At 36.8% G+C, this 22760-nt stretch overlaps 2 protein-coding genes and 4 non-coding genes across 6 annotated transcripts; all 6 read left to right on the top strand.

The window, feature by feature from the left end:
• Positions 1-870: 870 nt before the first annotated feature.
• On the top strand, positions 871-2004 carry LOC147511289 (uncharacterized). The gene is made up of 2 exons (XM_086598419.1): positions 871-1260; positions 1438-2004. Exons 1-2 carry the CDS (start codon positions 871-873, stop codon positions 2002-2004), a joined length of 957 nt encoding a protein of 318 aa, XP_086454545.1.
• Positions 2005-14140: 12136 nt separating this feature from the next.
• Positions 14141-16573, top strand: LOC147511288 (uncharacterized). Its single transcript, XM_086602999.1, has 3 exons — positions 14141-14843; positions 15542-15727; positions 15947-16573. The coding sequence occupies exons 1-3, from the start codon at positions 14379-14381 to the stop codon at positions 16223-16225; spliced, it is 930 nt and encodes a 309-aa protein (XP_086459125.1). The 5' UTR covers positions 14141-14378; the 3' UTR covers positions 16226-16573.
• A 572-nt stretch (positions 16574-17145) lies between these two features.
• LOC147511287 (small nucleolar RNA Z43) lies at positions 17146-17250 on the top strand. Its single transcript, XR_015219683.1, has one exon. It is a non-coding gene; the product is annotated as a small nucleolar RNA Z43 (small nucleolar RNA).
• Positions 17251-17476: 226 nt separating this feature from the next.
• LOC147511286 (small nucleolar RNA U83) lies at positions 17477-17562 on the top strand. Its single transcript, XR_015219719.1, has one exon. It is a non-coding gene; the product is annotated as a small nucleolar RNA U83 (small nucleolar RNA).
• Positions 17563-17609: 47 nt separating this feature from the next.
• LOC147511285 (small nucleolar RNA snR60/Z15/Z230/Z193/J17) lies at positions 17610-17710 on the top strand. Its single transcript, XR_015219686.1, has one exon. It is a non-coding gene; the product is annotated as a small nucleolar RNA snR60/Z15/Z230/Z193/J17 (small nucleolar RNA).
• Positions 17711-21392: 3682 nt separating this feature from the next.
• On the top strand, positions 21393-21493 carry LOC147511284 (small nucleolar RNA snR60/Z15/Z230/Z193/J17). The gene has a single exon (XR_015219689.1). It is a non-coding gene; the product is annotated as a small nucleolar RNA snR60/Z15/Z230/Z193/J17 (small nucleolar RNA).
• The last annotated feature ends 1267 nt before the right edge of the window (positions 21494-22760 follow it).

Below are 22760 nucleotides of genomic sequence, written 5' to 3'. Positions count from 1 at the left end.
GTGTCAGCCTTATTTCAATTAAAGCAAGCAAAGAAGGAATCACTGAAAGAATTTTTGGCAAGGTTCAAGGCCGAAACCTAGTCGGTAGAAAGGTTGGATGAATCAGAAATAATAGCCGTTATAGCGTTCCAGTCAGGTGTAATTCCAGGATCTTTTATGCATAAGTATTTGTTGAGGAAAGAGGTTAAAACTCTACAGGTCGGAATTCTATGATAAAGCTGATAGAGATATCAGAGTGGAGGAAGGGTTAAAAACGGCCAATGCTCAAGCGGTGTTGCAGGTCACTGATGCAGGAAGAAAAGATAAGGCTAGTAATGATTGATTGGAAAGTCGAGATTCTTCGAGGTCAGATCATAAAAGACCTTAGGAGCAGTTCGCAAACAGAGATAATCAGCCGCAACAAAGAAGGAAGTTTGAGAAAACACTAAAGGAGGAATTATATCCTAGTAATTTCATAGCTCTCAACTCCACGCCAGAAGATATATTGAGGAAGATAGCGAAGGAAGAATTCGTGATCTGGCCGAAATATACTCTCAGAGGGATAAAAGGAAAACCTTATTGTCAATTTCATAAGGTGGAAAACCATGAAACTAATAGGTGCCTGCAACTGGTAAAAGAGATTGATAGGCTCATGAAGGATGGAAAACTGAGAGAGTTTCGGGTTGATGTTAGACCTGAGGAAACGACAACTATACGAGAGAAGCCACTGGGGGTAATAAACATGATTTACAAAGGAGAAATTCCCCAGAAAAAAAAATCTTTCGAGATAAGATAAGAAAGATATCGACTGTGAAAGAGGTGCTCGAGGTCAATGTCGAGCCAAGTCCGGTGAATCAGCAGTTGGTGTCGGCTAGCATTCCTGGTGCAATCATGTTTGTACCAGAGGATCTGTCCAAGGTAATGTTACCACATGACAATGCTTTGTTAATCACTTTGCGTATTGCAGGTTATGATGTACAGAAGATATTAGTGGACTGTGGTAGTTCAGTTAATATTTTGTTTTGGAGAGCATTCAAAGGGATTGGTCTCGATGAGTCTCATTTAAAGCTACCGAAGTTCAGTTTATATGGGTTTAATGGAACGTGTACTAATCCCGCTGGAGAGATAAAATTGCCAGTTCGAGCTGGGCCTCAAATGATGATGATGACATTCGTGGTCATAAAGCACCATTCTGATCACAATGCCATATTGGAAAGGAAGTGGATACACAAAATGTGGGCTGTGCCTAGCACATTTTATCAAGTCATCCGATTCCCAATGGTATATGGATTGCATGAAATTAGGGGCGATCAGTCAGAATAAGAGAAGTGTAATTTTGTCACAGTAAAGGGAATGATGAAGGGGAAAAGCCAAAACACTGAGGGTGCCTTGGAAGATTCTAATTAGCAGTTACAGCAAGTTTTACCTGTCGACACCAATGTGCAAATACTTGAGCAGGTAAAGTTCACTCAAGAACTGAAGCAAAATGAGGAGCCCATCTGGGAAAGAAAAATCATAGAAACGGTGGAGAAAATTAACATTAGTACAGGAGAAAATGAGCATCATACGTTCATTGGTACAGAGATGGACGAAAGCATAAGAAATGAGTTGATGGGTTTTTTGAAAGAAAATCAGGATGTTTTTGCATGGTCGATGTCGGACCTCACCAGTATCAATCCAGATGTGTGTTCACACAAGCTGAATATGGAAGAAAATACAACTCCTATACACCAAAAGCATCAGAAAATGAGACCGATGTATGAGGAAGTGGTGCAAGTCGAGATACAAAAGATGTTTAAAAATGGCATAATCAGAGAGGTGGAGCATTTTCAATGGGTAGCAAACATCGTGGTAGTATCGAAGAAAGATGGTAGAGTTCGAATCTGTGCTGACTTTACCGATGTAAATAAAAAGTGTCAAAAGGATCATTATCCCATGCCTAGGATTGATGAGTTGGTTGATAGAACTGCTGGTTTTGAGTTGATCAGTTTTTGTGACGGGTATTCGGTTATTTTCAGATTCTAATGGCTATTGTGAACCAACTAAAAACGGCGTTCGTCGTAAATGGATGGATATACTGTTTTATCAGAATGCCATTTGGGCTGAAGAATGCAGGTGCCAATTATCAAAGATTAGTAGAGAAGATGTTTAAAAAACTCATCAAACGAGTTGTCGAAGTCTATATAGATGATATGGTCATCAAGTCTATGAAAGCTGTAGATCATGTAACCTCGACACCGTATTCAAAATTTTGCGAGAGTTTAATATGAAGCTTAATCCCAAAAAGTGTACCTTCGGGGTCAGTTCGGGCAAGTTTTTGGGGTACATTGTCACGAAGCAGGGTATCGATGCTAATCCTGATCAAATACGAGCACTTCAGCAAATGCCATCTCCTACAACTAGAAAGCAGATACAAAGGTTGACGGGAAGGATAGCTGCGCTCAATAGATTCATCTCCAGAACTTCAAATCGATGTAAGCCTCTTTTTAAGTTGCTTAAAAAGAATGTTAAATTCTGTTGGAATGAGGAATGTGAAGAAGCATTTTATGAATTAAAGAAATATCTACAAGAGATGCCAACACTTACAAAGGCAAATGAGGGAGAAAGTTTGCTCTTTTATTTGGCTGTATCAGATTTTGCTATAAGCTCTGTCTTTGTGAAAGTAGATAATGGGTTGGAAAGGCTGGTATATTTTCAGAGCAAAATGATGCTCGAGGCGGAGACTCGATACTCTATTTTGGAGAAATATGCTTTGGCATTTTTATTTTCATCTCAGAGGTTAAAGCCATATTTTCAAGCACATTTTGTGATAGTGATGACGAATTTACCGTTAAAGCAAACTTTAGCAAAAACCGCTAAGTCAGGAAGGATGTCTAAGTGGTCGGTATTAATAAACGAGTTTGGAGTAGAGTATCGAAATCGAGTATCAGAGAAAAGTCAGGTGTTGGTCGATTTTCTGGCAGATTTTCAATCTGAAGATGCTAGTTGGGGCATGGAAGAAGAGGAATTCTCAATGCTACAAGAGCCTGAAGAGGTTATTGATACAGACAATCCATGGGCGGGAACTAATGGTTGGTCGATGGATCATCTAGAGGTAAGGGGTGTGGCATCGGAGTGGTGCTGGTCACTCCTGAAAATCAAAGACTCGAAACAGCAATAACATTGGGTTTCCATGCATCTAATAATGAGGCTGAGTATGAAGCTTTAATAGCGGGTCCCGAAATGGCTAGATCTCTCAATATAAAAGAGTTGTCAATTTTCATTGATTCGATGCTCGTGGTCAGCCAAATCAATGGAGGATATTTGGCAAAATGTGAAAACATGGTGGAGTATTTGAGTTTCATAAAATCTAAGCTGAGGAATTTCAGTAAGATAAAGCTCCAGCATCTCAATAGAAATGAGAACATGCATGTTGATGCCCTGACTTATGTTGCAATGATGCTGGAGAACACTGAGGGTCACACTCTACATATCGGAGTTCAACAGAGGCCGAGCATCGACATCGATGATTTAGAAGTTATGGAAATTGACACACTGGGGGCGTCATGGATGGAAACATATATCTCATACTTATCTGAGGGCAAAGTAGTGGAGGACAAAAATGAGGCAAGAAAGATTAAATCTGGTGCTCAAAGATATGTATTGATTGATAATGAGTTATATTGAAAGAATCCTGGAGGTCCACATTTGAAATGCATATTGCTTGAGGAAGCACAACTAATCATTGCCGAGCTTCACAAGGGCGAATGTGGAAACCACTCAGCTGGTAGATCGTTGGCCAATAAAATCACGAGGCAAGGATATTTCTGGCCTCAAATGCGAAGAGACTATCTTCGATATGCGAAAAAGTGTGTACAGTGACAAATTCATAGGAAAGCCATACATATTCCAGCTGAAGAGTTACATTGTGTCTCAAACCCATGACCTTTTGCTCTATGGGGTATGGATATTGTCGGTCCGCTAACACCAGGGAGAGGCAAAAGAAGGTTCATACTGGTAGTCACAAACTATTTTACAAAGTAGATAGAAGCCATCGCTTTGCAGCACATTAAAGAGCAGGATGTCATAAACTTCCTTTTTGTACGAGTCATATGTCGATATGGATTGCCCTATGCCATTATATCAGATAATGGCCCGTAGTTCGAGGGAGGAAAGGTGAAAGCTTTCTTGAAATCTTACAAGGTAAATTATTTCACATCTGTGCCATACTATGCTCAGGGTAAATCATTTCTTGAAATCTTACAAGGTAAATCATTTCACATCTGCGCCATACTATGCTCAGGGTAACAAGCAAGCTGAGGCAACAAATAAAACCATTATGGATAATATCAAGAAAAAAATTAGAAGACAAGAAAGGTCTTTGGGTGGATGAGCTGAACAGCGTTTTATGGGCTTATAGAACGACACCTCGAACAACCATAGGTGAATCACCTTTTACTTTGGCTTATGACATGGAAGCAGTAACTCCATCTGAAATGGTGGTATCGACATCCAGAACAAAAATGATAGTAAATGGTTGAAATGATGAAGGAATGGCTTCAGAAGTTCTAAATCTTGAGGAAACAAGGGATCAAGCAAGGGTAAAGCTCGACACCTATCATAGGCAGCTCAGAAAAGATTTTAACAAGAAAGTAAGAGAAAGACATTTTCAGGAAGGTGATTTGGTCTTGAAAGTGGTCACTCAAGCTACTAAAGAAAAAGGGGCTGGCAAACTAGCAGCAAGCTGGGATGGCCCTTACATCATTCACAAGGTCGGAATCAATGGAGTTTACTACTTAAAAATGGTTGAAGGTGTAATATTACCAAAGCCTCAAAATGTAAGCAATTTGAAAGCATTTTATCAATAAAGATTGTTTCAAGTGCCATGATGTAATTTTTTGTTATCAAGGTATTGTCATTTTCAAAATTAATATTTATACATGTATAACAGATCTCTATATCTCTAGAATTATATAATTGATAACAGGTCAAATAAAATCTTGGTGATCTGTAGATCCTCATCTCGACACCAGGTCCAAAAAAAATTCTGGTGATATGTAGATCCTCATCTCGACACTAGGTCCAACAAAAATCCTGGTGATCTGTAGATCCTCATCTCGATACCAGGTCAAACAAAAATCCTGGTGATCTGTAGATCCTCATCTCGATACCAGGTCAAACAAAAATCCTGGTGATCTGTAGATCCTCATCTCGACACCAGGTCCAACAAAAATCTTGTTCTTGGCAGCAATGCGAGTTCAGGTTAATAAAATCCAGTTCTTGGTAGCAATGTTGAGTTTGGGTCAATAAAATCTAGTTCTCGGCAGCAATGTCGCGTTCAGGTAAAAAAATCCTGTTCTTAGTAGCATTGCGAGTTCAGGTCAATAAAATCCAGTTCTTGGTAGCAATGTCGAGTTCAGGTTAATAAAATCCAGTTCTTGGTAGCAATGTCGAGTTCGGGTAAAAAAATCCTGTTCTTGGCAGCAATGCGAGTTCAGGTCAATAAAATCCAATTCTTGGCAGCGATGTTGAGTTCGGGTCAAAATATCTAGTTCTTGGCAGCAATGCAAGTTCAAGTCAATAAAATCCAATGCCTGGCAGCAATGCGATGCGAACTAGTAAGGTATGTCTTTATAAGTGATATTTTAATACAATATCAATGTTAGTGTCAAATGTCGACGTTGAGTTTTTTTTTATGGATACAATGTCGAAGGACGAAGCATGTATTAATAGTTAAGGATGACAGTGGACGAGATAATGCAATAATATTTCATTAAAATGAGGAAAAGCGTAGGCTAAACAGCCTATTACAAGATTTAAATAAAAACTTAAAATATAGATAACAAGACTAATCATCATCTTCATCGTTATCATCATCGTCCTCATCCTCATTTTCATCTTCATCATCACCATCTTTACCATCATCCTCATCATCATCAGTGGTGGAAAACCCATTGCCATCTTTAACATAATCATAGCAATATGGATCTCTCAACCATTCATCATCACTTTCTTCTTCTTCTTCTTCATTGGTTTCTTATTTTTCTATTTCTTATTATGTTTTTTCTTCGTCATTAGAATAATCTGTAGTAGGGCAATCAGACCAGTAAGGAGGCCAATCGGGCAGAACCATAAAAAGGGCTGAGATAATAAGGAAGAGGGAGATGAGAGACATGGCTTCTTGTCAGTTAAACTAATGGAAATTTATCAGAAGGGAAGTTGGAAGAGATTATTCAAAATCAAGGTTTTAAAGGGCTTTTATAGTGGAAAAAGTATATCCAAACGAGAGAATTTAAGGGTGGTTAGCAAGAAAACAAGGAATATTAATGGTAGGTAAACATGAAAACGAGGAACAATAATGAAAAAGTAACTCTTTATTGTTTGTGTGCGGGACAATTAAAGTTTGAATGATAATTAAATAAGCCTTAATGACATGTTTTTAGTTCAGCGGGTGTTGGTTTTTGAGCCAGTTGGGTAGATTTTTTGTTTGTCAAAGTGTAAATATATATTTTTTCTTTTATCTAAAAGCATGGGAAAAGGTGCAAAGATAAGTTAAAAAGGCTAGTAATCTATAGATTCTCATCTAGATACCAGGTCTGAAAAATATGATTCAAAAGCAAAGGTATATATGGAGATATATCGATGTAAAATATATATTAAGTACCGATACTGCTTTTAGTTGGAGTGATATCGAAACTCGATTTTTAAATTCAAAATATATATTAAGTATCGATACTGCTTTTAGTTGGAGTGGTATCGAAACTTGATTTTTAAATTCAAAATATATATTAAGTATCGATACTGCTTTTAATTGGAGTGTTATCGAAAGTAGATTTTTAAATTCAAAATATATATTAAGTATCGATACTGCTTTTAATTGAAGTAGTATCGAAACTCGATTTTTAAATTCAAAATATATATTAAGTATCGATACTGTTTTTAGTTGGAGTGGTATCAAAACTCGATTTTTAAATTCAAAATATATATTAAGTATCGATACTGCTTTTAGTTAGAGTGGTATCGAAACTCGATTTTTAAATTCAAAATATATATTAAGTATCGATACTGCTTTTAGTTGGAGTGGTATCGAAACTCAATTTTTAAATTCAAAATATATATTAAGTATCGATATTGCTTTTAGTTGGAGTGGTATCGAAACTCGATTTTTAAATTCAAAATATATATTAAATATCGATGCTGTTTTTAATTGGAGTGGTATCGAAATTCAATTTTTAAGGTTTCAAAATATATACTAAGTATCAATATTATGTTGGTTAGGAGTGGTATCAAAAATTATATTTTTTCTTTTTTTATAGATGATAAATATCATATGTATTGCATGCAAAATGAATGCATAACAATAAAAAAGGTCTATTTCTATAATCCAAAAGGAGTGTAAAGAAATCTAGAGAGACAGTTAGATCATTGCATCAATATTACAATCAAGGGCTATAAAACAAATAAAACTAGGTTTGGGTGAGCTTCGCATCGAGGCGCTTGTTTTCCAGAAGGGTGTTGAGGGCATCCCATACTTCAGGTCCATCTAAACAGCTGGGTGTGCTGATAAATGAATCTGGATTGAACGGTGGGGTACTCGTTGTTGTTGTATCCACTGCTTCAACAGTTGGGGTGGCAGAGTCTACAACATCTTGTTTAGGATCAAGGGCAGCACTGTCAAAGGGCATCTCGCTTTCGTCATCAGAATCCAGGTTGTATTCGGTGATGACATTAGCAGAGAGATATGGTCTGAAACTCCTCATTGTTGTAACACAATATTTCATATGAGTATCAACATTGGACAGATTAAGTTTAGCCTTCTGAACTTCTACCTCAGGACTAGCAGTATTTGCTTCGAGATTAACTGTTTTGGTTTTTTCTTGATCAAGACTCACTGCATTGTCTTCATAAGCCTTTTTAAATTTTTTGACCAACTCAGTATTCTCTTCAACAAATTTCTTCATCTCGGCGTTCGCAGAATTGAGAGCGGAGCAAGTCAAAGCATGTTTTTCTTCTCTTCTTCCAAAGACTGTTTTATTCTTTCCTTCTCTTGTTTCAGCTTGTCATTATCATCTCGAAGAAGACGCAAGCTCCTCATATCTTTCTCAAATTGGCCAACAACAGCAACTTTAACCTGAAAGGAAGATAGGATTCATGGACATAATATACATCGTGAGCAGACTAGGATAAAAGTACGATAAAAATTGTTTTTTACCTTTTCAATGGAGGGGGACAATATTTGAAAGCGCTCGGTTGTGCCAATTTCAGCCATGGCTGATCTATCTCGAGGGAGTATAGTATTCATGACAAGAGCTTCTCCGAGGCCAGGTGTCGGAGGGTTAGAGAATAAAGAGGCAGATTTAGGAACTTTTTGTTTGTTCCGAAGGACAAAGTTAGCGACAAATGCTTCAGAATGAGAAGAGGAACCTGAAGCTGTGGGGGGATCAGTAGGTTTGTGAATGGCTGGTAAGGTTGGTGATTTGGCAGGCACAGGAACCGTTGGTTCAGTAGTGGTAGTTTTGGAAGTTTTTGTTATCTTCGAGTTTCGTGGTGCATCAGTGAAACCAGTTTCTTTTCTTTTCTTTTGAGGAAGAATGGTATCGATAGGTTGTTCTTGAGAAATGGTAGGAGCCTGGGAGGAGCTACCAACTGTTGTTTTTTGCAAAAACTTTTTCAGGTGTTTGGCTGATTTGTCTTCAACATGAGGAATGCGAGAGCCCATATCTGTGTACAATAAGCAGTAATGATCAAATATATCTTGCAAAAGTGGATAATTATAGAAATAAGGAATTTCTTGTTTAATTTTGGAAAAAAGATCTTCAGTCATTTTAAAACCATTTAACATATAATCAAAATTACATCGAGGAGTGTTAGCGGGCAATTCAGCTGAATCAAAAGTTTTTCTTAATACTTTTTCAGATGAAAAAGGTTGTAAAGGACATGGAATAGTTTTGCATGACATAACAGATTGGGGAGGTAAAAGATCTTGACCTCGAAGGACGGTACTTTTAAAGAAGTATAGAGGAGTGACATAATTATCAACATCAGGGAGATTGATGTTCATTTTTGGATTGCCATATTTATCAGCACTAGTTCGAGTAGAGAATTTTTCACCAGTGCCTTTTAGAAGATCCATGACTCTAGTGGATTCTCCAAGACTTCTCATCGAGGTTGACTTTGGTATTGAAACAAAGTCACAACGGTAGACCAGTCAAACAGCAGGTCCGAGATAGAGGATAGAGAGAAGGGTTCAAGAGATGAGGTGGCATAAAATAGCGTACCTCTAGTATTAAAGATATGATATGCCAAAGTTAGAACAACGATCGAAGCAGATGACTCCCATTGCCCAGATACAACGATAGGGTATAATGGTCATCTGAAATTACTATCTCGGTTTATCCTTATGATGCCTGCGCGGTTGATTCGTTTTTCGGGATGAAAATAGCTGCTAGGCTCTGATATACCATTTTTATTCTTCTCGTTACGTTCGACAAAGGTGTAGTACGGTGTTTTTGAATATTGATAAGACGAATTCTTTGGGATATCCGGACATCGGATACAAGGTGAGAATTATAGTAATTACAAATGTGTAGCAATCTCCAAAAATTGCCTGTGCCTTGGCTAGGAGAAATGGTCAGGTAGTTCAATACCTCTCGATCGAGGTTAGATAAGGGAAGGCGCAAACCAGCAGCTAGTTTCCCAACAGTAATAATGGTTGTTTTAAGATTGCCACTTTGGCATCGAGTTCCTCTAGTACTTCTAGCGTAATGTCGAAGATAGACAGTGTCTGGTATCTGGTAGGCAGCTTTAACTATGTCTAAGTTAGGTCTTTTTGGAAAACAAGGGTTCAAGCCACTACTCCATATGCTATTATCGTCCATAACTTCACGCTCAGACTCCGAGCTAACAGTCTCAAAAGGATGGCAGGATAAGCCATCAGCCAAATACGAATGAAGCCATCAGCCAAATACGTTAGGGTGCCATTTTGGTTCATCAGTTTCTGTTCGTTGTGATGACGAAGCCTTGGAAGACGAGCTGATTCGAGTTGCATATTCAATACTTTCATTCGACATGTCAGTATCACTAGAAACAATAAAATTTTTATTAGAATTATATCTTTTATCTGAGCTACTATCACTATATTTATTATAATTATGTAATATATTATTTACTAAACACGTATCGAGGTCTCTAGATGATAATGTCGGGGTTCGAGGTGAAGAACTGTGTCTCAAACGCATACGTTCTTGACGTCGAAGCCAGGATTGTTTCGAGAGAGTGCGTATAAAGTTAACACAAGTTTTTCTCTTAGCCATACTGTCAAAAATTATAATTCAAGGTTTAATTAGTATAAATATACACAGATAATATGTGAATACTCAAAGCCTAAGCCCTAAGTATAATAATCTGGAAAGAGAAACAGACGAAGTTGTTCAAGATATTTTTAAGATAACGATAAAGTTTGGCCAAGAAGTAGCTTGTTAAGTTATTTTTTACTAACCTGATAACTGTGCAGAGAGATTTGCTGAGGACAACAGCGAGTACAACCAAAATTAAGCTTTCCAGATGATGTTAATGGTGGTAGGGTTTGGGTTTTTTCTCTCAAGCTTTTTCGCAAATAAGTGAAGAGAGAGAGAAAGCGAAATAATGCTTTTGTAACAGCTGTAACCGATTGATTTTTTGAATTTTAAAATTGGTGAAGTTGTTTTGGTTCTCGAAACATTCAAATTTTTCGTGGTTGAAATTTAAAAGTTTCGAGAGGGGGCGATATTGTGGGCAAATATCGTCACCCCGATATTCCAACCCAAATATGGAGATATTTCAATAATTGGTATTATAGTTTGTATGTTACAGGTTTAAGGCGGAAAAATGAAGGAGAAGAAGAGAATGGACAAGCGGCAGTTAGTGATTGGAGAAAGCTAGTATCAGAACACTATATAAAGAGTAGAAGGGAAAAGAAAGAGGCATTCCGAATTCATTCAAGAAAAATTTGTAAACCAAAACAAAGAGAGAGAGAAAAAGGAAAATGTGTAACCGCCATTGATGCTAATAATAAAAGCTTAATTCCTGTTCTTTCAATCTTGTTTCTAGCTCTTCAATAGTTTCTTGTTAATTGATCTTAGAGAAACATCTTCTCCAACTACACATATATATCCAATACATATCCAATAGATACTTTTTTCATGGCACGCATATACGATCTTGGATTCTTGGGATTGTATGAGTACCAATGGTGTTTGTTTGTTTACATATCCAAGCACCATTTTCCTTAGACAGTGGAAATCTTATGGCATCCGCATTTCTTTCTTGCAGAGATGCTCCATGCGACCATGCCATCCTTTTACACTGTTATGATATACACATTATATCCAAAGAAATTGTTGAAGTCTTGTGCTAGATGACCACATTTACATAATGTACACATCTACGTACCATCGTAGGGATTGTAGATGGATCATGGATTTGATGTATTTATTTACTGATTCTGAAGGCATTCCTTTTGTTGAAGAGTCAGAACCCAGAGTATGTACGTACGATTGGTTTTTATTTGAAACTGATTAGGCGACTTGTTTCATTGAAGTAAGCCATCATTCTATTATGGGATTTCAGAAAATTAGTCTAGAGGACTTAGTTATAAATATTTAGTAGTCCTAAGACTCCTCTTAAATTTGTTTAGAATTTAATACCCCAATTTGACTGAATATGAAACTAACCACCCGTTATCCAACTTTACCAAGAATAGACGAAAATATCCTCACTTGGAAACAAACATAACCGACTATCTACCGAAAGTAATATAGTGGGATACAAAATAAAAAATTAAATTTCACACAAAAATTCACTTATAACTACCTCCTCTTCACATTTAAAAATGCATATAATGAAAAGAGGGCATCTAGGGTGCATCGAGTGTATGAGTCTTGGAATGAGAGCCCTTGGACAATACTTCTTTTTCAAGAATACACCAAGACTTGTGCCTATATGAGTGGCCCATATGCTATATACCGAAAGTACACCCCTCGAGACTAGCTTTTCCGTAATGAAAAAACTAAAAATATTATGTCTCCAATATTTTGTGGAGGCATTTGACACTAGTCGTTAAGTCTAAACTCCAAACCACTAGACATTAAACCCAAAATCTTTATAAACTAGACCCTAAGCCTAAACCCTAAACCTTAAGACACTAAACCCTAATCCCTATAAACTAGACCCTAAGCCTAAACCCTAAACCTTAAGACACTAAACCCTAATCCCTATATTCTAAATTTATAAACAATAAACTCTAAACCAACCCGCTTTCATTTAATAGTAGTTAATCAAACCCAACAAAATAAATAATCAAATGCATTTTGTATCCTGTATTTTAAAATGCGTGGTGTGTATGCATTTTAAAATATATAGGTTTTATAACGTGCATCCGTGCATTTTAAAATATATAAGTTTATAACGTTAGTGCATCCGCATTTTAAAATATATAAGTTTATAACATGGTGCATCTGCATTTTAAAATGTATAAGTTTATAACGTCCCACATTCGGATGAAAACAGGTAGTAGTGTCAAATTTAACTTTTGGAGCAATACACGCATACTTTTTGCTAAATTCTATTCAAACCCAAAATCTACTCTTTTTGTTAGTAGTTATCTTATCTAAAAAAGTAGTTATCTTATTCAATCTTTATTCCTAGTAGTTATCTTATCTCTACAAAGTTATTTTGGAAGGGTGAAAAAGAGAATAATTTATATTAAAAAATAACAGGTGGCACCTAGTCTCGAGTCAAAAGCTTAGATTCTAAAGATTTTCTATAAAAAAACACTTATGGCGAATAAAAACAATGTAGGAGTATTAAAACCCAAAAAAATTATGGATAGGGCTTTAGAGTTGTTTTTTTTTTAAATGAGACTCTCTAGCCCAATTTCTTGTATGGGATTTATGGCACAATCATTTTACATCAAAGATTCTTCAACGCAAATGAGTATAAACTATATACTACGTACTATAGTGCCTTAAACTTCTCTTCGTTATAATTTTATAAAACACCACTCTTTGACACAAAAACAATTGTTTATCGAAGAGGTTGATAGACTGAGACATGCTAACCCAATTGAGAAAGCGACGGTTTCAAATATACCAAACATGTGATGGACAAAAGGCCAACTATGTGTTTGATTAAGTAGCGATGCTAGACTGGCACTACCTTTTTACTCACACTATTTGTCTATTTGCAGTGGCATAGAAGCCTTTTGAAAGGGTAGGTGGTTTATGGGTCCTCTGTAGTATGGACTTCCACATTTGTAATCTTTTTGACATTGAATTGATGGTCTAAAATTTTCGTTTTTTCTGCCACTTACTTATAATTTTCTTCTTATTACTCGAGTAAATAGCGGTCTTTTTATTCTACAAAGCGATCTTTAATTTCCTCATTTTCTAGTCATGACAGACATATTAGAAATTCAGGTAACCAGTATCAATAGTCCACTTATTGAACTGATTTGAGATATATGGAAAATGCATGTAAGCTAAACCATAATTATTTCCGTACTTCATAGAGAAGGAGCCATAGTTTGGGATTTCAAAATTCTCAAATTTTAATAAATCTAAAAACTGAAATTTATCAAATTTCAATTAATTTTGAAATAATCAATATTTCAACTCTGTATTTAGAATTCTTATTTTTTGAAAAACCAAAATATTGGACGGAATTATGAAATTTCATCCGGAATCACAAACACTGCAAAGAGCTCGATGAAACTATTCATGTAGTCATATTTTCAACTTTTCAAGTACCAACTACCAACCACATTATTCAAGTGTTTAATTACAAACCGACAATACTTACAAAATGCCAAAATTTGTAATGCATATTTTATCCCAGTTTATACACTAGGAATGCTACTTAGCATTTGTCGGCAAATTCTAACCCACATTGCACACAGGCGGTAATTTCACAAATCTCTACAAAAAGGTGGTATGTAGACTTGTAGAGTTGTAGACGATATTCAGTGTTTACACAATTTTTGCCGTGCCAAGTGGTTTTGTGTTTTTAGTGGCACAAACACTAGGAATAGGATACACACACAACACACGTGTTTGTGAATTGTGATGAACACAAAAGATATCCCTCTCAGTGGGCATAATAATAAGTTAATAACTACTAGTCAGCAAAGCTCCTGCCGACACTTACGCAAAGAAACAGAGATCCTATACATACAACTGGTGTGTGGGCTTTCAGTGCTTAGCCTCGGAACTCCCGAACCTATTCCCGAACCAACTCTTCTTTTCTTTCCCGAAGCCATTTCAAGAAATTTCAGCCTTTTGAAGCAAAATTCTCTTTTCTTGGTATTGAAATTTAGGCTTCATTTATAACCCATTTGAAGATTTTAAAACGTTTCTTTACATATAAGAAGCAAAAAAAAAAAAAAAATGCATGCGAAGTCTGAATCAGATGTTACAAGTTTAGCCCCATCGTCGCCTTCAAGGTCTCCGAAAAGGCATGTATATTATGTACAGAGTCCTTCCCGAGATTCTCACGATGGCGATAAGTCGTCGTCAATGCAAGCGACTCCAGTTTACAATAGTCCAATGGAGTCGCCATCGCATCCGTCTTACGGACGGCATTCAAGGGCTTCTTCGGCTAGTAGGTTTTCGGGGCCTTTTAGGTCGTCGTCTGGTAGGAAAGGGAATAGGAAGAGAAATGAAAATGAAAAGGGTTGGCCTGAGTGTGATGTGATTCAAGAGGAGGGGTCTTATGATGATCTTGATGATAGAGGTCTTTCTCGCCGTTGTCAGGCTTTGGTTGCTCTTTTGGGGTTTGTTTTGCTTTTTACTGTCTTTTCACTCATAATTTGGGGTGCTAGTCGGCCTTACAAAGCGGAAATTGTTACCAGAGTAAGTCAGTTCTTGATTGCTCAAGGATATATATTAGTAAGAAAATTGAAGCATCATAGTTTAGAAAACACCCACCCCAGTGTTAGCATTGCCCAGTATGTCAGTATCAAACTATCATATTCGTTTTGGAAAGAGAACTGATTACCTTTGTGTTATGTTCTTATTGATTCATTTGATTGGCATTTCTTAGATTTTTCTATTGTTGAACAGTCAATTAGTTCAGCTAATTTGGTTTGATCTGCAAAAGTTTCTCTGTAAATTTTTTTGCCACTCTAATAGTGAAGATGTTGTACTATATTGAACTATAAAGAAATCGAGCTACAATACAAGTTTTCTTCATATGTTTAAAACCATATATAATTCTCTCTGTTCTGCTTTATGTAGATTTGAAAGTATTGTGTATTCTCTCGGTTGTTTATAACTATGTTAAAACATTTTTTTTTTCAGTTTTGTTAGTAATCTTTGTTGTAGTTACGAAAATAGTATATTGTAAATGGTATACCTTTGATTATTTATTTCAGCATCTTCTACCTAATAGTGTTGTGGATGCTTGGTTTTAGTTTCCATTCTCTCCTTTTTAACGTATGATATTGGGTCTATCTATTGGCATTGGTTCTGGATTAAGAATTTAAGATGAGACTCACTGTACAACTTATGTCTTATTCCCTTCTGATTTAAGGGGACATCTACTTTTGCAGAGTTTGACAGTAAATAATTTGTATTTTGGGGAAGGATCAGATGCCACAGGGGTCCCAACCAAAATGCTGACTGTGAACTGTTCTTTGAAGATGAGCGTGTACAACCCTGCATCATTTTTTGGCATTCATGTCAGCTCCACACCCGTCAATCTCATCTACTCGGAGATAACAGTTGCAACTGGCGCGGTAACTATCTTTTCTCCTTCTTGGTTGTTGCAAACACGATTTCAATCTGTTTGTGAAAAGTGCAATGCACTTGTGAAAAGTTTCATCACAGGAAGCTGTTTGTTGTTTCTTGTTAGATAGGACTTCTACTTTGGTAATCTCTCTTTAAGAACTGGTGGAGTTTGTTCTTCTGTTTCATTGGCAGTTAACTATATCCTAATGTGATGTTTATAATTGCAGTTAGCAACATATTTTCAACCAAGAAAAAGCCGCCGAGTTGTAACTGTGAATATAGAAGGAACTAAAGTTCCTCTGTATGGAGCTGGTTCAAGCTTTGCAGTTTCGGACACCAAGGGAGGAGTGCCATTGACATTAGAGTTCGGAATTCGAACGCGTGGGTATGTGGTGGGGAAGTTAGTTAAGACAAGGCATCAAATGCACATCACTTGTCCAATACTCGTTGATTCTACCTCCAACAAACCTATGAACCTGAAACAGAATTCATGTAGATATGATTGAACTAGCGCAGGCATGAGCAACTGGATAATAAGATGGGAACTCTGTTATGACTTATTGAGGACACGTTATCAGCAGAGATGGAGTTTCTCCCCAATCACATCCCAGTCTGTATGATTGGACTTGCATTGCTTGTGAAGTTCCCCACAGAATGATGTTATAGGACCCATTGAAGTCTAAGGTTCATCTGTGTGTCTGTTTTACATTGTCCGATTGGTGTGTTAGAGCTGTGAAATGATAATTTATATCCAGTTGTTGCTTGTGTTTATTAATTGTGTACATTGGGCCCTCTAGCTAATATCACCTGTGAGCAAGAGCATTTTTTTTTTATTGTATCCCAACCTTTGTGTGTATTGTAATATTATATTATCTAGAAGAAAAAGAAAAGTGGCTTCAGCAAATGAGGAAAACGCTAAAAAGAGTCATGGTAAAGAGTCCATTTTTTACGGTACTAACATTTGAACGGTGCTTGAGTAGGCCTTCTGGTGAATTTCGATAAGCTTGATCACAGGCTCACAGCTCTCATTTCAGCTTGAACAAGAAAACAGAGACTCGCCGTCCAAGACTATCGATTATATACTCAACAAAAAACATGCACGAAGAATCCAAAATTGAAAGAACAAAAATCAGATTAGCATTAGACATGTTCATGCCTCGGTCCATCCGAATGGCGTAATGTTGGTGGGCTGGAGGCCCAAGCGTTTACTTAAAGAGTGGACTTAAGACGGTTAGACCCACACGATAGGGACCTAGTTTAAAACACCACAAAACCCTAACCCTAAAAGTCTTCTCTATAAGTACCAATACTTCACGTCTCAAATCAAATATACTCAGTTTACAACTTCTTCATCTAGGGTTTATTTTAGGTTTAGTTGTTGATTAATGGGATAGATGTTTTTAGTTAGTTTAGAATTAGATGTAGGGGACGATGACGATGATATGTACAAGGTCTCGTTCGTCGTAATGGCTTTGTTAATAGCAGAGCCTTGCCGACCATCCTGATATATCACCACCCATAAGCTGAGTCCCTCCTCAAAATTATCATTTTGATTCATCTTTTCTTTATTGTTTTTTTTTAATCTTATTTTTGTATTTTTGAAAAGAAAAGAAAAAAAGGCCGATGATTATAAACATTTTAATAGACAAGCATATGTCTGAATCATTCTATGTTGAAAATCTAATCTTCTCTATGAGGCCTTGTTATTTATTTATTTATTTATTATTACTATTCTTGTTTTGAATTATGGAAGAAAAAACCGATGATGAGAGTTGGTATAAAATTTCAGTTATGAAATATTTTGTGATTACATACTTACAACTACTGCCTTCCTTCTGAGGTTTTTTTTAATCATTGGTGAGTTGTAGTTCAATTGTTCTTATTCAAGAATGGAGTCAAGTGATGATTAATTGCATAGTTCAGATGAGATTGACAATCAATCTTTGATTAATTTTTAGAAATTAGTCTTTCGCTCCTATCTGATGACTCCATCTTGTTCAAGTGATCGTTCCTCCCCTAAGAAAACCCATAGTTTTGCATACATTAGTTCTTAGACAATGCATTTAGATTGGATAGCCTAGTTTATTAATTGGTGTAAACTGTTTTCTCATTATTGATATCGAAGAGGAGTGCTGCCTGTTGCTTACCTCTTGGATCAAATTAAATGACAGTTGCACCGAAATTTAATGATAATCAAATTAAAAGCATATGTTTTAAAACAATTGAAGTTCTGAGGTAAAATTAAATGTGAAGAGTTTCAGGATTGACCAAACTTAAATAGACAACTCAAGATTGAGTCGGGGAAATTCAACAATTGATCCAAGGTTTTTAGGAAGCCTCAATGCATTGTCCCGTGTTCATGTGACAGTACGCCACAACTGACCAACGAAGGGCATCATTAAGATCGTACCTTAAATAACATCGTGACTTAGGTTCTGAATTCTAATTGGTGAGTATATATGAACCTTGAGAACCCTCTCCAGTCTGCAATGGTAGAAGTCCCTAAGCACCTGATCATTTACAGCACTTCCACACAAGGCCCAAAATTTCGTTCTTAATATATGGAATAGATATATCGGATATTTGGTTTTGTCGACCAGTCCAAAGTTTCTAAAATATCGGATATCTCACCGATATATTGGATGCAGCTCGGATATCTCGCCGATGTATTTCGGATATATCGGAAATCCGGTTTTTTGGTCAAAAGTCAACTATATATATCGATTATCCCAAATATTTATATCGGCGATATAAACTTTCATAAAATTCCGATTATTATAAAAAAAGGGTTCAATATTGGTCTCATATAAGAAAATTCGATTATCGGTGTACCAATTTACCGAGATATATAAATCGGATATCTCGGCGATTTTTGTTTCCACATGGCCAAGTTAGTTCTCTATTGGAATATTGGATATTTGGATTGTGTCGATGTATGGGCTGAATTGGATGCAGCTAAAGTTGCATCAGTCTGATCAATCATGGTTTTACAATCCGGTTTTTTTAAAAGTCCTATTCCTGACAGACCCCATATTTTGTTGGGCAAACTCTAAAAAAAAACAATTATTATAAGTGTGCGGTTCCAAAAAATTGAATTCGAAAACTCCAAACTTAACGTATGGTAACACTACGATAAACGGTGTGGCCAATTTGTTTGAACTAAATCTCCTATGATATGACAATGGTGTGACTATTGTTCGGGACATAAAATTCTGTTTCTTGGCCTCTTAACTGGTGTTGGCACATCGTTTGGTCCCAAACGGTGTGGCCAAGTCATTTGGAACTTAGTCCAAACGTTGTTGCCATATCGTTGGGTTTGTACAATAAATGACCTACGACCTAGTTGAGTTGTTTATCGTTGGGTTTGTACAATAAATGACCTACGACTGGTTGAGTCGTTTAAGCTTGGGGGTTTTCGAGTTCAATTTTTTGAGACCAATGACACACTTGTAATAATTGTTTATTTTGGACTTTTTGGGACCGACACACTTGTAATAATTGTTTTTTTTAGGGTCTGTCTAACATAATATATGGTCTGTCAATAACAAATACCTTTTTTAATCGATCCGGTTCAGACCACTGGGTCAATTTGAAACCGGCTAATTCTTGGCTTTAGTTAACCGGCTTCATAAAAAGTAACCTTCTCTCACGGCCGTTTTTCGTCCTGCAGTAATCATCCACTAATACTACAATTTCAGCCACCATGATTAGGCTAAATGTACGAACCAATTAAACAAGTGATGACAGATAGGAAGGTAGAATCTCTACCTAGTAAGAAAAAAGAACCCATAAGAGCATTCCCAATATAAGCAGTTTTGCAGTTTTGATCAACAGCTTATTACATTCACTATCACCAAAAAAACACCTGAACAAAGACGAAAAAAAAAGAGTAAAAAAACATGTGCGTATAGAATGAAATGTTTGGTCTGAAGTTTACAACTCAATAACAATCTAGAAAGTGTTACCCTCATTGTTACTTAGTTAAAATCTACTCTAATTGTCACCCTTGTATTGAGTCATTGTTTTTTGCTCAATAAGAGTGACAAGTTGTTGTTTTGTTTCCCTTCAAAGGTGCTTGGATTGGGAATACTCTAAGAAGCGAGATGGTGTGCTGGCTTTAAACTTAGGTCTAATTGGTTTATCAAGTGGCGCGTGGGCTGTGACATTTAGGCCCACATTGCTATTGTTTTGGTGTGTGGGTTTTCAATTTAGAGCAAGTCCAATATGCTAAATTGGGCTGCTAAAACGTGCCACATAAGCTTTTAGCATCCCCAACCATACTTAGTAGCCCAAAATAATAAAACCATTCCAATCACACTTTTTAGCAGCTGTTAAGTTCGGATAACGGACTAAGTTCGGGTAACGGACAACATAGTTAAATTAATTAAAACGGGAGACAGACGATATAGTTTTTGCCGTCTGTACATAAATAACCAACAGATGGCAGAAACTATGTCATCCGTCTCTCGAAACTTATTATGGCAGCTGCTAGCGAAGGTCTTAACTTTGGTTGGGTTTATGATAGCTTCCAAATTTAATACCTTTTAGCAGTTCTATTGGAATGACATTTTGGTGGTTGGGTTGCTATATGGCCCTCCTATTGGACTTGCTTTTATGCAAGCAAGCTGTTAAAGGGGATGCACGATACGTTTTTAACAATGTACCTCAGCTATTAAAGGGGATGCACGGTACATTTTTAACATCTTCTGAACGATCTGGGAAGCGTCTTTCTTGACTACACTTTGATCTGTTCTTTGTGAAAGCTCGTTGAGCTATTGATTTACTTCGTTGATGTTGTCCTCTGCTATGGCACCTGGGGCATTTTGCGTGTCCACTTGTGCACGCAAAGCAACATTCTCCTGCCTGAGCAGGGTAATGTGTTCGTTCATTGTACCTAACTAACCTGCCAAACTCTGGATTTGAGCTTCGAGGCTTGCCATGCTTCGTGGGCTCGAGGATTTTGTGTATTGGTTTTGGGATTTGTGAAGTGATTTCTCAAGAAATCGAGACCACAGACGGCGCCAATGTAAATGAGCGTTTTAGTCTTCCCTTACATACAAGATTGGGAAGAGAAGGAGGTTAAATATTGAAAAGATCGAGTTTGTTGTTGAGCGAACTGCCTACATATCTATCTCTCGATTATGGGGAGAGAGAAGAATCAGGTCTGACGTAGTTCATATGAGAGATATTTATAGCTGGTGAAAGTGGATCCCTATCTAACACGTGTAATGACAAATACAAATGTATGGTTGAGATCGAGAAGGAGTATTAGAATGGTGTTAGTAGGAATTCTGTAAATGATGGGGAGTGGTTACAGTGCTTCGTAATTTGCGGAAATAGAGTGTATAAGTAAGGCTTTGGCAATGATTGCTTCTAGAAGATATGTTGAGTCATGATATAGAACGCTCTGTGTGAAGATGTGCGAGTCGGTCTGTTATAGAACAATCTCGTAGCTCGTGGATGTGATTTGATGATGTAGGTCGTTCCGAAGGCAGTTCAGGGAACTAAGTCAGAGGTCGGTGTGGTATTTTCGCTATGCTGGACACGTGCTTGATATTTTTGAATGAGGATATCACTCCCTCACACCGTCCTTCTGAGGTTTTTTTTAATCAATTTTTTCTTTTTTCTTTTTATTGTTTGGTGAGTTGTAGTTCAATTGTTCTGATTCAAGAATGGAGGCAACTGATGATTAATTGCATAGTTCAGATGAGATTGACAATCAATCTTTGATTAATTTTTAGAAATTAGTCTTTCGCTCCTATCTGATGACTCCATATTGTTCAAGTGACCGCTCCTCCCCTAAGAAAACCCATTTAGTATTGTTTACAATTAAAGTTTTGCATACATTAGTTCTTACTTCTTAGACAATGCATTTAGATCGGATAGTCTAGTTTATTAAATGGTTGAAGTTTTTTCTCATTCTTGATATTGAAGAGGAATGCCTATGTTATGACTTGGAACTTGAGTGCTGCCTGCTCCTATCCTTTTGTGTTACTGGATCAAATTAAATGACAGTTATACCAAAATTTAATGATAATCAAATTAAAATCATATGTTTTAAAACAATTGAAGTTCCGAGGTAAAATCAAAGTGAATTAGCTTCACAAGATTTTTCATTTGGCCGATTACAATGTGAAGAGTTTAACAGGATTGCAGATGTTGGTGTTTACTGGACAACGACTTGATAATTTGGGTGATAGGGAATGACTGCACTCTTCTTAAGATAAGAGTTGTCTACGTATCAAGTTTCTTGGGGTAAACTTGAATCAAGCCTTACGTTGTTCATCTCTCTCTATTTATAGATGTTTGAGCTGACCTTCTATATTTGCTCTGGACCGTTATGAAGTGTAGATCCACCTTGTGTGCTATCTTGATGATTCGCCATTATTCTGCTGTTACAAAGTTAATGTCTCTATGATTGTGGTATTTATTGAGTTCCAAGATTGCGCTAGTTGGTTTGCTTCTATAAATGACTATAACTGATGCTGTGGACGACCTGGGTGTTGGGTCGTGGGTTCGACCTGATGGTGTGGGATGAGTTGAAAGAGGACAACTTGGTATGTGGACACGTATACTGTAGTGTGGAACGGAGGGTATTTACAAGGATTGACAAAACTTAAATAGACAACTCAAAATTGAGTCGGGGATGAGATGAGCCCCTTGTAACCTGACTTAGGTCTTTTGATAATGAAATATTTTACCAGATCTAAAAAAAAAAAAAAAATTGAGTCGGGGAAATTCGTTCCGAATATACAACTTCAGTCCAAATGAAATTAAAGTAAAATTCTTTGATTTAGTTTCTGTCCCGGGTGTTGTATTCAGTGTATTGTCCTGTGTTCATGTGACAGTATGACACAACTGACCAACGAAGGGCATCATCGAGATCGTTCCTTAAATAAAATGAACATCGTGACTTAGTTTCTAATTGGTGAGCATATATGAACCTTGAGGCTTTCACATGGCCAAGTTAGTCTCTATCGGAATATTGGATTGTGTCGATGTATAGGCTGAATTGGAAGCAACTAAAGTTGCATCATCCCG

This window comes from Coptis chinensis, chromosome 3 (assembly GCF_015680905.1).
Source record: "Coptis chinensis isolate HL-2020 chromosome 3, ASM1568090v1, whole genome shotgun sequence".
Lineage (NCBI taxonomy): Eukaryota > Viridiplantae > Streptophyta > Magnoliopsida > Ranunculales > Ranunculaceae > Coptis > Coptis chinensis.
The sequence above is the reverse complement of the archived record's forward strand: the minus strand, read 5'-3'. Positions and strand labels throughout refer to the sequence as shown.